The sequence below is a fragment of the Procambarus clarkii genome, chromosome 27, assembly GCF_040958095.1.
Source record: "Procambarus clarkii isolate CNS0578487 chromosome 27, FALCON_Pclarkii_2.0, whole genome shotgun sequence".
Lineage (NCBI taxonomy): Eukaryota > Metazoa > Arthropoda > Malacostraca > Decapoda > Cambaridae > Procambarus > Procambarus clarkii.
In genome coordinates this window covers 5,467,572-5,483,285 of record NC_091176.1, presented here as the reverse complement: position 1 = coordinate 5,483,285, position 15,714 = coordinate 5,467,572, and the positions used below count along the sequence as shown (strand labels likewise).

The 15,714-nt window shown below is 42.5% G+C and overlaps 1 protein-coding gene across 3 annotated transcripts in view; it reads right to left on the bottom strand.

Annotated features, from left to right (window-relative positions):
- The window catches only part of Raf (Raf oncogene), a 194,216-nt gene that overhangs the window by 32,769 nt on the left and 145,733 nt on the right, over positions 1-15,714 (bottom strand). For all 3 annotated transcript variants that reach the window (XM_045749499.2, XM_045749500.2, XM_045749501.2), the window contains exon 13: positions 13,685-13,819. In XM_045749499.2, coding sequence (XP_045605455.1) covers positions 13,685-13,819 — 135 coding nt within the window. The remainder of the gene's footprint in view (positions 1-13,684; positions 13,820-15,714) is intronic.

The window sequence follows — 15,714 nt, the reverse complement described above, 5'->3', positions numbered from 1 at the left end:
CGTCAATCCCGGTTGACATTAGTGAACGAACTGAAGCTTGGCAGCCGGCGCGGTAAGTCCGGGGCTCCCCCCTCCCGGGGCGGGGAGGGCTGCGCGGACGATCGTCGCGGCAGTAAAGTGTGATGTTTGCTTGTTTGCTTGTTTCCTTGTGATTGTAGGGAGTTTCTACCTCTATGTTCGGTTTTTGTTTTAGTTTTTACCATGTGGGCTTTGTTTTGTTATGCCTACCTTTCTGGGTGCCTAACCCTGGTCGATGGCAGATAAGGAAAACCCCAACCACAAGGGGTTTTCCAGGGCCATTGCTCCCTGAAACCTCTCTGAAGGGGCCAGGTTCTGGCGCTGGTCCCTGGTAGGTCTGAACTCCTTAGCTAATGTCCCGGTCTAATATAACATACATTAGCCCGATAAGCTCCAGGGAGCCGTAGGGGCTCCCCACAGAAAATCACCACAAAAGCGGAACTTCTTATAGGAGCGATCGTCACTAAGTGGGCAGCTGTAGTAAACTGAGACAGGTCGACCGCGTGACCGGGAACCACGCGCTCAGTCGACCGGAACATGTACCAACAAATATCGGAAGTCGACGACACCATCGGAAGTTGAGTCTCATTTTTCGATGAAATTTACATCAGTAACTCGAAATTATCGTAAGTAGGGGCAATCGTATGTCGAGGTGCCACTGTACCTGGAATTTATCACCGTTAAACATCATGTTATTTTCTGCTGCCCAATCGAAAACTTTGTTAACCCTTAAATGGTGCATGGCTATATACCATTTGACACCCACAGGTGCATACGAAAAAAAAAAAATCTTTTTTTCTTCCGAACCTGTTAATTTGTGTTCACTGATCCATGGGAAAAATAATAAAAAATTGTAAGTGGCATATATTGCCCGCTATAGGACGGGGAAGTCTGGCAAAAAACAGGCGCTGACTCAGCATGCGTCCCAGGCGGTCTGTTGCTTGCCAGCTGTCAGGCCGGAGTTGCCACAAAGAGATAATTACCCAATTATTTCAATGTCTCTGATTGATTTTTTGTAGTTTTTTGTTGTAATATTATTCAATAGTGTGTAGTGTGATATATTTATATAATAAAATGAGTGAATCATCGCTGTACTCAAAAATATGGTGTGCATATTGTTGATTCAATTATTATGTTTATCAAGCAGTGAACAAATACTTTGTCGGTTATTACACTATATACACAGATTATATGTAAGTATCTGCATGTTTTGTTCACCATAACGAACCACTAAGTTGCTATTATGAGTCAAAAAGTAACGAGGAGTGACTGCCGATAACCAGCCAGCCACTCACGCCCTCCCTCAAGTCACCTGACTCACCCACATTCTCCTCCCACAATACTGTTTTTGCTTTTATTCACTATATACAGACATTATATATAAGTATCTACATTCGTGTTCACCATAACGAACCACTAAGTTGGCATGCTGAGTGGCAGTGGCAGCCCGCCACTGGCTGCTACTTGCTCCCTCCCTCAAGTCACCTGACTCACTCACATTCTCCTCCCACAATACTGTTTTTGCTTTTATTCACTATATACAGACGCTATATATAAGTATCTACATTCGTGTTCACCATAACGAACCACTAAGTTGGTACGCTGAGTGGCAGTGGCAGCCAGAGGCCAGCCACTGGCTGCCACTCTCTCCCTCCCTCCCTCACCTCACCTGACTTGCCACCATTCTCCACCCACCATACTGTTCTTGCTTTTATATACAGATGTTATATATAAGTATTTACATGTTTTGTTCACCATAACTGTACATCTAAGCTTGTATGGTGAGTAAAGGCACAAAGACGTAGGACCTCACACAGTCAGCTGGCTGCCGCCCTCAAGGCCAGACGCACTAATATTTCTCCTCCAACAATACTGTTTGTGGTGTTATTACACTATATACACACATTACATATAAATATCTACCTGTTTTATTCACCATACTTGTACAAGTAAACTGGTATGGTGCCCAAAGACCATCATGGTCACCAGTAAACAACCTGATAAATCGTGCAGACGACGCCACCGCCCTCACCAAAATGGCGGCTCCCAGCCTACTCCTCTTGCCGTTTATACCCTCTATACACACGTTACATATAAGTATCTACATTTGTATTCACCATAACGAACCACTAAGCTGGTATTGTGAGTGCAATCAATAAAAGGTGGCCACACACAGTCAGAAGACAACGCCACCACCCTCCCTCCCACAGCATTACTCCTCCCTCCATGCAGCACAGCGCTAAATATCACCACAATCCTGCTATTATCAGAACCCTGGTCAGTTTTATCACAGTCAGGGGTCTTCTGTAATAATATCATCACTACATAATAGCATGAACAAGTATATTATGGCATTTTTAAGCTTTGTTGTGGTCACAAGCTGAACAGCAGTGCTGTGAGCTCATGCTGCGTGCGTCAGGCTTGGTAGCTCACTCAATACTGAGGCCCCTAACACCCGGGAATTTGGCCCACGATTTAAACAAAAAATGGGGTCTGTTTACAAGAGCCCTGATGAAGGTGTGGTGAACCCCGTGTATCCGCGGGCCGTTTAAATCTTGCATAGTACTCCAAAGTATCATATGACGCAATGCGCAATTTTCTGCAAGTCGGTCAAAGCATCATATGATGCGATGCGCAATTTAAGGGTTAATATCTGTTTGTAGTTTATCAATGTCTTCAGCAGAGGTAATTTTCATGCTGATTTTTCTATCATTTGCAAAGGATGACTACGAAGCTTGTGTGGATCAAAAGAATCACCGATCCAATAGGGAGCATGGCGGAGGTACAACGGGTGAGTGTCACCCTGAGACTAGGGAATAGAGTAACCTTCAATCTCGCACAACGCGAGAGGGGACTCAAGGGTCACATCCATCGGACCATGGAGCCCCCGCGGGTTTTTCCCAGGGCCCTTATTCTTCTTAACACTCTAAGGGAAGCCCAGGCAGGGGACTGCAAATCAGCGGCCGAAGTCTACCAAATGCACTTCTAAAAGCTGAACCCCTGGGATGTATCCACTCACGGGGGCCTAGCTGGGGATACCACCAAAACACAGAATAAAACACACTGACCGCAACAACTGAGAGGGGGGGAGGACAATGCAGACCCCCCCATCATGCATGGACAACAAAAACAAAAGAAAAACCCTGCAAGAGGACAACGTACCTAGGCGGAACAGAGCCAGCCGCTATAATAGGTGATAATTAGCTGTGCAGAGCCCCATGCCCCTACCAGTGATGAAAACTACCTCCTACACTGAGACAATCAAGGGCAACAAAACCCCAGCTGACCCCCAAGGGCAACCATGTACCAAGCAGTAAAAAGACACAGCGGAGGTAGATTCCAAGGCTTGTGGAAGGAGGCCCCAAGCCCCAGGGGTAGTACTTACAGAGCACCTAGAGAAAGGAACCCTAGGCGCATGCAGCCTGAGTATCATGTAATATTTCTCCTGGCTCACACACCACCTGTAGAGACAGGCCACACCACAAGGCACAAAACTGAGACAAAAAACAGGAGCTAGAGGCACACGACTTCTCCAGAATCGCATCAGCCAAGAACTGCCGGTTGGATCTCTGGCGTGGCGACGTGATGATGTCATGCTAGTTTGCTAATTTCTGTTTGGGAAGTCCTGTCCACTCATTCGGCTTTTGGTAGCAATAGTTTCACCAGAATAGGGGCAGTTTGTTTTGGGACACCTACCTTTCTGGATGTCAAGACCCGGTCGATGGCAGACATAGAATGCTCCCAACCACAAGGGGGGTTTCTATAGGCAATTGCTCCTCGCGCCTCTCTGAAAGGGCCAGGTTCTGGCTTGTGGTCCCCGGTAGGCAAGATCTCCATGCACATTGACTGATGCCAGAAAGTTATACATATCCATTCAGCCTGGATAGCTCCGGGGAGCTATCCTCCGAGGGAGCTCCGGCTCCCCCCAGAAAAATCCTAGTGTCATCTGCAAAGGATGATACAGTACTAGAGATTGTGTCCTTGTCTATGTATGATATGAGGATGAGAAAAAGTACTGCAACAAGAACAGTACCCTGAGGGACTGAGCTCTTCATGTTTGATGGACCAGATTTTATTTTGTTGACTATTACACACTGGGTTCTTTAAGCCAGGAAATTGTAAATCCATCTGCCTATTTTGCCAGTACTGTAATTTCTTCTGAACGCATTTTGTGTGCAATAACACTATGGTCACATTTGTTGAAGGCTTTTGCAAAATCTGTGTAAATTACATCAGCAATTTGTTTGCCTTCCATTCACATTTAATGCCATGTCATAGTGGTCCTTCAACTGTTAAGCAAGAGCATCACCTGACGTGCCCAGCACCAAAGAGCCAAGAACAGCAAAGACCCCCCCCCCCCCCGCAGTTCAGGCAATGAACCACCGAAGCGCAGTCTGAATGGAGTCGGATCAGACACAGTGTAAGCCACACTGCCGCAAACTCCCACACTGAGCTGTGAGCCCAACGGAAGGATGGAGCCCCCCCTTCCCTGGCCGGCCTGGTGAGCACTGGTCACAAAGCCCCCGCCTAGAGAGGAGGCATTCATGAACACATCGAACACATATCCACCACAGCCCGGTTGGTGCGGCACTTCTTGAAGAAAACTATCTAGTTTTCTCTTGATGTTCACGGTTGTTCCGGTAATATTATGCTTGTTGGGAGGGTGTTGAACAACCGTGGATCTCTGATGTTTATACAGTGTTCACTGATTGTGCTTATGGTACCCCTGCTCTTCACTGGTTCTATTCTGCACTTTCTTCCATATTGTTCACTCCAGTATGTTATTTTACTGTGTAGATTTGAGACCTGGCCCTCCAGTATTTTCCATGTGTATATTATTTGATCTCTCTCTCACCTTCTTTCTAGTGAGTACATTTGGAGTTTTTTTAGATGATCCCAATAATTTAGGTGCTTTATCGCGTCTATGAATGCCATATATGTTCTCTCTGTATTACCTCTATTTCAGCAATCTCTCTTGCTCTGAAGGGGTAAGTGAGTACTCAGCAGTACTCAAGACAGGACAGCACAAGTGATTTGGAGAGTACAACCATTGTGATGGGATCCCTGGATTTGAAAGGTCTCGTAATCCATCCTATCATTTTTCTGGCTGACGCAATATATGCTTGGTTATGCTCCTTAAACGTTAGGTCGTCAGACATTATTATTCCCAAATCCTTTACGTGCTGTTTTCCTACAATGGGCAGATTTGATTGTGTGTTGTACCCTTTATTATGTTTAAGGCCCTCATTTTTACCGTACCTGAGTACCTGGAATTTATCACTGTTAAACATCATGCTATTTTCTACTGCCCAGTCGAAAACTTTATTAATATCTGCTTGTAGTTTTTTAATGTCTTCAAATGAGGTAATTTTCATGCTGAATTTTGTGTCATCTGCAAAGGATGAAGCTGTGACTTGTATTTGAGTCTATATCTGATATGAGAATAAGGAAATGCAGTGGTGCAAGGACTGTACCCTAAGGTACAGAGCTTTTAACTGCACTTGGACTCTGTTTTATATGGTTGACTGTTACTCTTTGTGTGATGTTCGCCAGAAAACAGAGTATCCAGCATCCTACTTTACTGGTTATTCCACTGACCTCATTTTATGTGCTATTACCCTATGGTCACATTTATCGAATGCCTTTGCGAAGTCTGTGTATACTACATCTGCATTCAGTTTTTTCATCTAATGCTCCAGTGACTTTGTCGTAGTGGTCAAGTAGCTGTGAGAGGCACGAGGACCACGGACTGAACCAAGGTCAAAGAGACCATCGCCCCCAAGTCCTAGGCAGCCCCGGACATTCGAGCGGACAACCAACTTAGCACATTGCAGCAAACCTAAATCTAGCATGCAACATGCTTGCTGCTTGATCCCAAACCTCAGCTAAAGCAGAATGGGTAAATTGGTACACAAGCAGAGAACAAGTTTTGCAAGACTCCGGGTCGAAGGTGTCGTCGCCCCGTAAGTACAAGAAGGTACTTACTGGAGGCAGAACAGGTAATCATCACCCTGAAACGGGCGACGAACAACTCTCAAACTCGCAAAAGGTGAGATGAGACTCGGAGGATACATCCCTTCGTCAACCAAGCCCCGATGGAGGTTTCCAAGGCCCGTAGGGGGTGGCCCAGGCTCTGGAGCTGCTAAAGCCAGTTGTAACTCCTTATTTTATCTGAGCAAACTGGCTCCCTGAGGTGAGCAACCTAGGAGGCCCAAAGGACTGCCCTACTGAATCTTGGTTTCACCTAATAGGAACCACGGCAGCCTCCCAACAGGCAATAAAGAAAACTGAAAGGAGGAAGGAGAACTCCGAGGAAACCCCACAACCTAGGGGACCAAAAGATGCTTGGCCACTGCGATTATGCAAGCTGTGCAGCCCAGTGCGCCCCAACCAGCAACAACCACCACCTACCCAGAGGGGTAGGTTCCATTCTTCCAAAGAATGGCAGTCCGAAGAATCCATGCTGTGCACCAATGCACAGCATGAACATCGCCTGGGTGAAAAGCCTGTCAGGCAACTGAGACCAGAGTAGACGTCCACCCAGGTTAACTTCAGTCGACAAGCTAATGGTCCGGCAGCTAGCTCGGTGGGACAAGACCCTCCTTCCCAGAGGGGGGGGGGGGGGGAGGGAGGAGGGGGTGTAGCTCGGCATGAACACGCGGTGCATGGTGTGATGTTGTTTTACTTTTTGGGGGGAGGGGGGGGGAGGAGGAGCTTCTAGCCATTGTTCGGTCACCGGTTGCAATTTTCCTACCAGTTGGGTTATGTTTTGGGGTGCTTGGGCCAGATTCACGAAGGTACTTACGAATGTTTTTCTTCTTAGCAACGAATGTTTTCCTTCTTAGCGCCTTCATGGCGGCTACGTCGGTATTCAGGTAGCTACACTAAGTCGAAAAACCTTCGTAAGTTTGGTCCGGCATCTAAGTGTGGTGTCGACCACTCGTAGCTTTACGTAAACTGGATATAACTCAATTTTTCTCTACTATATAACACTGGGATCGATTTTAATATAACAAAGGATTATTAGTTGGCGAATCTCGTGAAGAAGAGTCCTTCGTGTTAGTTATATATGCATTCTCTGCTTGAAACTTAAAGTAAATATGTCTTTTATGATAGTAGAATTAGTTTTATAATAGCAAGATATTATACCCGTAGTTATTAAGTAAATAAACACTGGTGAACATGAAATATGAGAGAAGGTGATGAGCCCTGCCTGATAGGATCATTTACTATCACCAAATGCCCCTGTTCACCAAGTAGTAAGGGTGTACCTTAGCTATACATACCCATTTCTAATTTATTTAGTTTGGTTTTATTTTTAAATTAAATCTGGGTGAGACATAAAATAAAAATATGCTGCACAAATGATGTTAGGTAAGGAGAAGGGTAAAAATGTCAAAAACTTTATTCATTGAATACTTAAAAGCTATAATTATGACTATATGGACTATTAAAAAAGAAAAGAGGGAAGTAGGGGTCCAAGACCTCTTCTTGTTACACAACTTGGGTGTGGAACAAGTAATTATCAAAAGAAGGCACCATGCCGGGAAGGCTATGTAGCAGTAAGGCAGTGAGGTAAGGCAGCTACTTATTTGAGAAATGCTTGTTTTATTTACCTTATAAGCTGAGGCAACTTATTTTATTTGAGGAATACTCAGCTGATTCCTCTACATTTAGCATGGAACAAATTTGTGTCCAAGACCTCTTCCTGTTACACAATTTGGCTGTGTGTAACCAAACTAGAAGTGCTCTACAAATCAAGGGACCCAGAATTGTGGAATGACCTCCCGAATCATGTCAAAGGCTGTACCTCTCTAAACCAGTTTAACCCTTAAACTGCGCAACGCGCCTGCAGGCTCACGTCTGGTTTGCGCAACGCGCCTCCGGGTATTTGTATTTTTCACGTTCCATTCAAAACTCCCGCGGCTACATGGGGTTCACATCAGCTTCCTCAGGGCTCTTGTAAACAGACGCCATCTTTAAAAAAAATCGTGGTCCACATTCCCGGGTGTGGGAGCCTCAGTAGTGTGTGAGCAACCAAGGCTGGCGCTCGCAGCATGAGCGCACAGCACTGCTGTTCAGCATGTGACCACAGCATCGCCTAATAATGTCAAAATATATATATAACTTGTATTATTTAGCTATGATAGTGTTATATTAGAGCCTGAGTGTGATAATGACTGGGTACAATGTTCAAATATCAGTGATTCAATGCTGTTCACGATGTTCACAGCGCTAGCCACAGCACCACAGCATTATTTCGTTCATCTAGGAATCTTCAAATGATATCTTAGGTTCCTTTTCAAAATAAACGTGTGGTCAATTATTCATTTACAGGAATTAGTGACCAGGATTGTGATAATAGCAGGATTGTGGTTATAATTAGCGTTGTGCGTAGTATTGTGGAAGGAGGAATTTTGATGAGGGAGGGAGGGCGAGAATTGAGGTAGCCTCATTGTGTGTGTGGCTGCCACTCTTGTTTTGCTCACCATACTAGCTTAGTGGTTCGCTATGGGCAACACATATGTACATGGGTATATATAGTGTGTGTATATAGTGTAAGAACAGCAACAGAAGAATGTTGAGAGGAGCTATTTTGGTGAGGGAGGTGACGTAATCGTAGCGTCGTCTGCTGTGTGATTTTTCATGCAGTGTATGGTGGCCACTGTACTGTTTGGACACAATACCAGCTTACTTGCATAGTTCTGGTAAATAAAACATGTAGATAGGTATATAGAACATGTGTAATAAGAACTATAACAATATGGTGGGAGGAGCAATGTTGGCGAGTAAGATGTTGGAGTGAGGGAGACTGGCTGGGTGTGGCTGCTCTCACTCGAGGTGTTCTGAATGTGTTCATGGCCAAATGCTCCTATTGGCCCATACGAGGCAGCTGCTATTGGCCCATAGGAGGCAGCTGCTATTGGCCCATACGAGGCAGCTGCTATTGGCCCATATGAGGCAGCTGATATTGGCCCATACGAGGCAGCTGATATTGGCCCATACGAGGCAGCTATTGGCCCATATGAAGCAGCTGTTACGCGGTGTTCTGAATGTGTTGATGGTGAATGTATATAGTGTGAGACAGTGTATAGTGTGTAAATAGATTGTATATATACACAAATTAGCATGATACATAGTAAATATGCGTACACAAGTTTCATGCGCGTAACACAGTGTCTACAGACAGTACGGATGTTGTACTGCGAAAATATAGTGTACGTGTTCATCATACATTGGATTGGCACATAAAAACAATGAAAATGTATTTGGAAAAGTGCTCAAAAAATGAACGAAAATATATTCGCGGCAACTCGCGCGCACTGCCCCGAGCGCCCCACCGCCCCCGAGAGCTTACAGCACGGGCGCACGGGGAATGATGACGTCACGCCCCAACTTCCGGACCCCATAGCAGCCAAAGTAAGTACAATTTCGACTTTTTTTTTACATACCCATACTGAGGGAAGGGTTTTTGACACTTTAAAAAGAAAAAAGAATTTTTTCCAGAGAATTTATTTCCTGCGCACTGCGGGGGTGTCACATTTGGAGGCAACGCAGTTAAGGGGTTAAGAGTAAAAACAAGTACTACCTAATTAACTCCATGTACCCTACCTTACCCCCTAAATGTCAACCCATGTCTTGCTATTTTTTAAACAATGCTGTTTGTTCACAAACGTGTGCAATTGCTGATTTCTGCTATGTTACCCCTCCCTTATTTTATTCCTTCTTTCAACACAATTTATACCTAATCCCGATTACTATTAAGTTTTAGTCTAAGTGTTTTTCCCCCCACACCTTGCCCTAAATGCTATGAGTATTAGTGGCTTTAGGTATTGTATGTACAGTACTAGCTATCTATAAATCCAACATTATGTTTGTAAATCAACTGAATGTACCTTTCCCGAATAAAATTTGTTTATACTTATTTATTTATTAATCAGTAAGTAAGTGTTAAAAGAAGGCACCAAGCTGGGAAAGCTATGTAGCACCATTGTGTGTAACAATAAACCAAATTTTTTTTTAACAAATAATGCACCTGTATGGTAACACAAATCCTGTCAGCTGTAAAAATATTGATGCAGTTATTTAAATAAAAAATATAATGAAAGAAATATTATTGGTTTATTTTTATCCTATCTTTTTATACTGTACAGTATATCCAAGAAAGTGAAAAATTGAGACATAATGCACAATTTAATGAATGATTAAAAAATGATTAGTATGGATTAGCCGTTCAAAAGAAATATGACTTATTACATATCAACATGAGATCTTAATGATCCATGGTTAACATGATTTAATATGGATAATACAGTACAGTACTTGTAATAATACAAACTATAATTTAAAATCTTTATTACTGATTTTTTTATTAAGAAGATTAGGTATACACAGCAATGTGCTGCTACCCTATTCTATATGGAATATTACACATGTAGATAAAAAACTAGCTTTAACACTTTCGCGCTTTCCGCAAAGGTCACTCAGCCAACCGAATGTGCGCGCAGCGTTTTTATCGCTTAAGCGTAAAAACAAAAATGTGTATACTCTTTTTACTCTTCTGACCTTAGTTCTCATGCTACGTATTTCATTTTGGTACCAACGTGTTCGCAATAAAATTCTCTAGAAGAACATCAGTAAAAAAAGTCACGAAACGTATAGGGATACCAGCACCAAATAAATAACTACGAAGATGACTCGCCGTGAGCGCCCATCAGCAACAAAATGTTTTTACTCTTGGGATTGTAATCACCTCCACACTTATTCTACAGCGTTAATTTTGGTATCAATGGACTCGCAATGAAATTCCCAACACGGTGATATGAATATAAGCGTAGAATAATGATGCGGCCCGCCCGCAAGAGTGTGGGAAGTGGTGAAATTGTTACCCGGTATCGGTGACGGGACGACGCTCGGCGCTTTGAAAGTTTATACTTATTTCACTCTCATGACATTAATTTTCTATGTACGTCATTCATTTTTGTGTCAATGTGTTCGCAATAGAATGTTCTATGTGCCCATAGGTAAAAAATATCAACAAAGCGTAAGTTAGAATAGCGCCAAATATAAAACAACGCTGGAACATATCAGTGAGCGTCAAACACACACGAAATGTTTTCACTTTTGTTATGTTTGTCAAGTTTATACTTGTTGCACACAGTTATTTTTGGTTGTATATTGATCGGAATAAAATTCCCTAAACAGACATATGCATATAATACATGATATGGGGGAAGCATTACCAGTATAAACGGCTAAAGTCACCCACCTGCAACCCGTTTGGGACAAAATACCATTTGATCGAAGTTATCCACACCTTTCATGAACTTATTGTACCATGCAGCCTAGTGGTGAGAAAGAGAGCCTCATAGCGCGCAGTTTGAAACAAACCCAAAGTAAATCGGATAAAAATTGAATTTTATACAAATATTTTAAACGAGGACTCAACTTTATGTCCACTATGCGTTAGCGTTAGACGAAACGGGACGCGCCGGCGCGTCCAGATAGCGCGAAAGTGTTAAGGTTATCTAATACTCCCATCTCACAGGATGGTTAGACATACATGGAATCAAGGTACAAAATACCAGCCTCAATATAAAAAACAAATCAACTCTGACTAAACAACTCCTCGCGATTTTCACAAGAGGTAAGCACTGAATCATGGAAACATTATATTATAATTACTCTTACCAGTTTCTACAAGACTCCTCTCAAACAATGTATTTTTTAACATGTTTAGGTATACACAGCAATGTGCTGCTTCCCTATTCTGTATGAAGGACCACACAGTGTAGATCAAAAACCAACTACAAGCTCATTCAACATCCTCACCTCACAGGATGGCCAGTCATACATGGAATCAGGAGAGAACAAAATACTTAAGGCTGATCTATTAGCCTCCTCTGGCAAAATCTGGGTGCAGCACAAGAATATCTTCCAATATTCCTGAGTGTATGAAGTAATTACAGAGCTCAAAGTACCTCATACCATTTGGTATGAAGTCACTGATAACAGGGCAATCACAGATATAGTGTTGGAGAGTATGTTCTCTCAAGTAGGACTGAAAACAGATGTTTTTTCCACCAAGAGGGCTATAAACCCATGGAACCGCCTACCCGCTGAAGCCGTAAATGCCAAATTCCAGCTAAAAAATATCATTAAGGCAATTAGCGGGCCCTTTAACAAGCTGCTGGCTTTCTGTCCTCTTCGAGGCCACTAGTTAGTTAGTGGCCCTTGGGTAAATTCAGTAAATATATACAATAATTGTCAGCGCATCTTCTGAGTAACAAGGACAGCTACACAGTATCTCTCAGAATTACGAAGGTAAACAACAAATGTAACATATTTCTTTACTACAATGTCGGTGCTGGCTGTAGAAGTTGAAAAAACATAGTTTTACTTCGAAATATACTAATTTTATAAGAAAATTCGACGTAAATAGGAGGCAGTAGAGCTCCGATAAGCCAGGGCTAAATCTTCAATATGAAGAATGTTGCCTGCTCTCTGATTGGCCAAACGAAACACAGTAGTGACCTTTATCGGCACGCAAGTGAACCAACAAATATCTTCCTAAGTGGACCTACGTGAATTGCACCTAAGCATTTTCTTAGGGCACACTTAGGAATCTTCTTAGCAAACCTACTTACGAAGAAATACATGGAGCTTCGTGAATCTAGGTCCTTATCTTTTGGGGTGTCTAATGCCGGTGGAAGACATGAAAACTTTCATACAAGTGAGTTTCATAGGCCAATGCTCCCTGCACTTCTCTGAGGGGACCACGTCCTGGCTAGTGGTCTCTATGATTTTCGTAGATTGGTGCAACATTTATCTCTGAAAATGAGGTTTTGAGGCAAGGATGTGGGAAATATGCTAGATATGGTTAAATCACTTTACAGATAGCTTCTCTTGGCAGCTGCCCTACATACTGCAGGTTGAAATTAATATTTTGCTCACCTAAATCAGCCCATAGTGTGTGGGAAACATTAAGGTATGAACGGTAACTCTGTTAATATGGCTCCAATCATGTTTTTAATGATTTTCGTAGATGAGCGCAACATTAGAAGAAAGAGTTGGGGTCTTGAATAAGCCTGCTGAGCACATTTAAAATACAATTCTATGGTTCATTTTTCTTTGACATTTCCCGGTTTTCATTCACAAATAGGGGCTTCCTGGAACAATCTCTGGTTACAATGAATCCCTTCGCTGCAACGAATTGGGATTGGTCCCATTTAGTTCATTAAATAGAGGGTGTACTGTATATAGATAGCATTACGAATGAATAAACATTACCATAGTCCAGTAGTGATCCACAGCAGCACCTCATTGCTTAACAAGAACAGGTATGCAATGCTCCTTATAAATTGTCCTATACATTCACCCCTCCTTATAAAATGGTCCCACTTACCCTGTTCCCTACCTATATTCCATGAGTTCCATGCATTCACTGCTTCCTCACACACATTTACCATGTTTTCCTTTCATGATTTCCTCTCCTATTACCCTCAAATTCACTCAGCTATACATGTTTCACCAGTTTACCATCATCCATTCATTCAACATTTCCAAATTAACTCTGTATACTGTCCTCAATCTAGCAATTGCCAAATATACAGTAAGAAATTATATTACGTTAAAACTACTAATACAACAGCAAAAATCACTTTACCTGTGGGAATAATGGTCTATCATCACGATTGTATTTAATGCAATCATCAAAGAGGCGACGAATTGGCTTGGGCATATCTGAACGAAGGTAGGTCATGTCCGGCCGCAAATATCCTCGACCCACCATGAACAGAATCTGTGAAAATCAATTTAAAATGATAGTGATATCTGCACATCTAAAAACACATTGAGCAAAACATGACGTATGGAGTCACCACAGGCATAGCACTTCTCTTTGATCTGCTCTTATTATCTCTCTCATGACTTTGAATATCAGTCTCAGTGGACTGGGAGAATGAAGTACAGTACAACCTTGATTCAACGTACCCCGATTCACCAAATACATGGGAAGTTCGGACACTTTTCAGGCCGGATTTACTTACTCGGTTCGATGAACAATGGTTAGCCGAAGCTGGGGATGTTCAGATTTACTTACGATGTCCAGACAGAGTTCACAGACTGTTGGAAAACTTTCCCATTCTATCACAGATTACAATTAATAATTTCCTCATATGACAAGTTCGATCACACAAGTGGACCACACAAGTGGTCCACACAAGTGGACCGCACAAGTGGTCCACAAGCTTATGATGTTGGGACAGTTCACAGACTGATGGAAAACTTTCTCATTCTATCACAGATTACAAATAAGTTCCCTCATATGGCAAGTTCAATCACACAAGTGGACTGCACAAGTGGTCCACAAGCTCACAATGTTGGGACAGAGTTCTGGAAAACTTTCTCATTCTATCACAGATTACAATGAATAATTCCTTCATAAGACAAGTTGGATCACACAATTAACACTTTCGCACTTTAGATTATCCATGAGTCGTCACCGTATTTTCTTACGTTTCCGCATAACAGACTACGCCTGTAGTCCATCGAAAAAATATTTGTATAAAATCCATTTATTATCCGATCAACTTGGGAATAGTATACAAATGTTTGCCATGAAATTTACGTTTTCTCTAATAGCCGAACAGCTTATAAAAGAAAACAGCGTGGCAGTGAATCATCGTGGTAAAACAATTGTATTATTGACACGACGAGTGTAATCGACGTAGTTTTTATATATGTTGCCGGTCGAACGCATCCTTATGTGACCTTTAATACTTATGTTCTTATAGAACATTCTATTGCGAGCACATTGGTACAAAAATGAAATACATACATCGACAAATAATGTCAGGACAGTGAATTGAATATACACTTTTCAAAGCGAGTTTCGCCGATATGCTGCCGCGGGTAACACTTCGGCCACTTCCCACATTGTTTTGGGTGGGCTACGACATTGAATCTATATTTATATGCATATGTCCGTGTAGAGAATTTTATTGCGATTCCAATGATACCACAATTAGCGATGTAGGACAACTGTAGGCTTCGCAACCATTAAGAGAGTGGAAACATTTTGTTGCTGTCTGGCGCTCTTGGCGAGTGATCTGAATAGTTTTTTATTTGGTGTTGATAGTCCTTATGGTTTGGCGGCATTTTATAGGTATGTTCTTATAGACAATTTTATTGCGAACACAGTGATACCAAATTTAAATACGTGCGCCTTCAATTATTATCAGGACAGTAAAAAGAGTGTACACTTTTTCGGTCTTACCGCGTAGGCGCGCAGAACGCCGAAAGCATCTAGGGTATTATTTTTTTTTGAGCGCCAAGAGTGCGAAAGTGTTAACACTTTCGCGCTCTCGGCGCTCAAAAAAAAACAATACCCCAGATGCTTTCGGCACTTCGCGCGCCTACGCGGTAAGACCGAAAAAGTGTACACTCTTTTGACTGTCCTGACAATAATTGAAGGCGCACGTATTTAAATTTGGTATCACTGTGTTCGCAATGAAATTGTCTATAAGAGCATACCTATAAAATGCCGCCCAAGCATAAGGAGTATCAACACCAAATAAAAAGCTATGCAGATCACTCGCCGAGAGCGCCAAACAGCAACAAAATGTTTCCACTCTTAATGGTTGCGAAGCCTACAGTTGTCCTACATCGCTAATTTTGGTATCATTGGAATCGCAA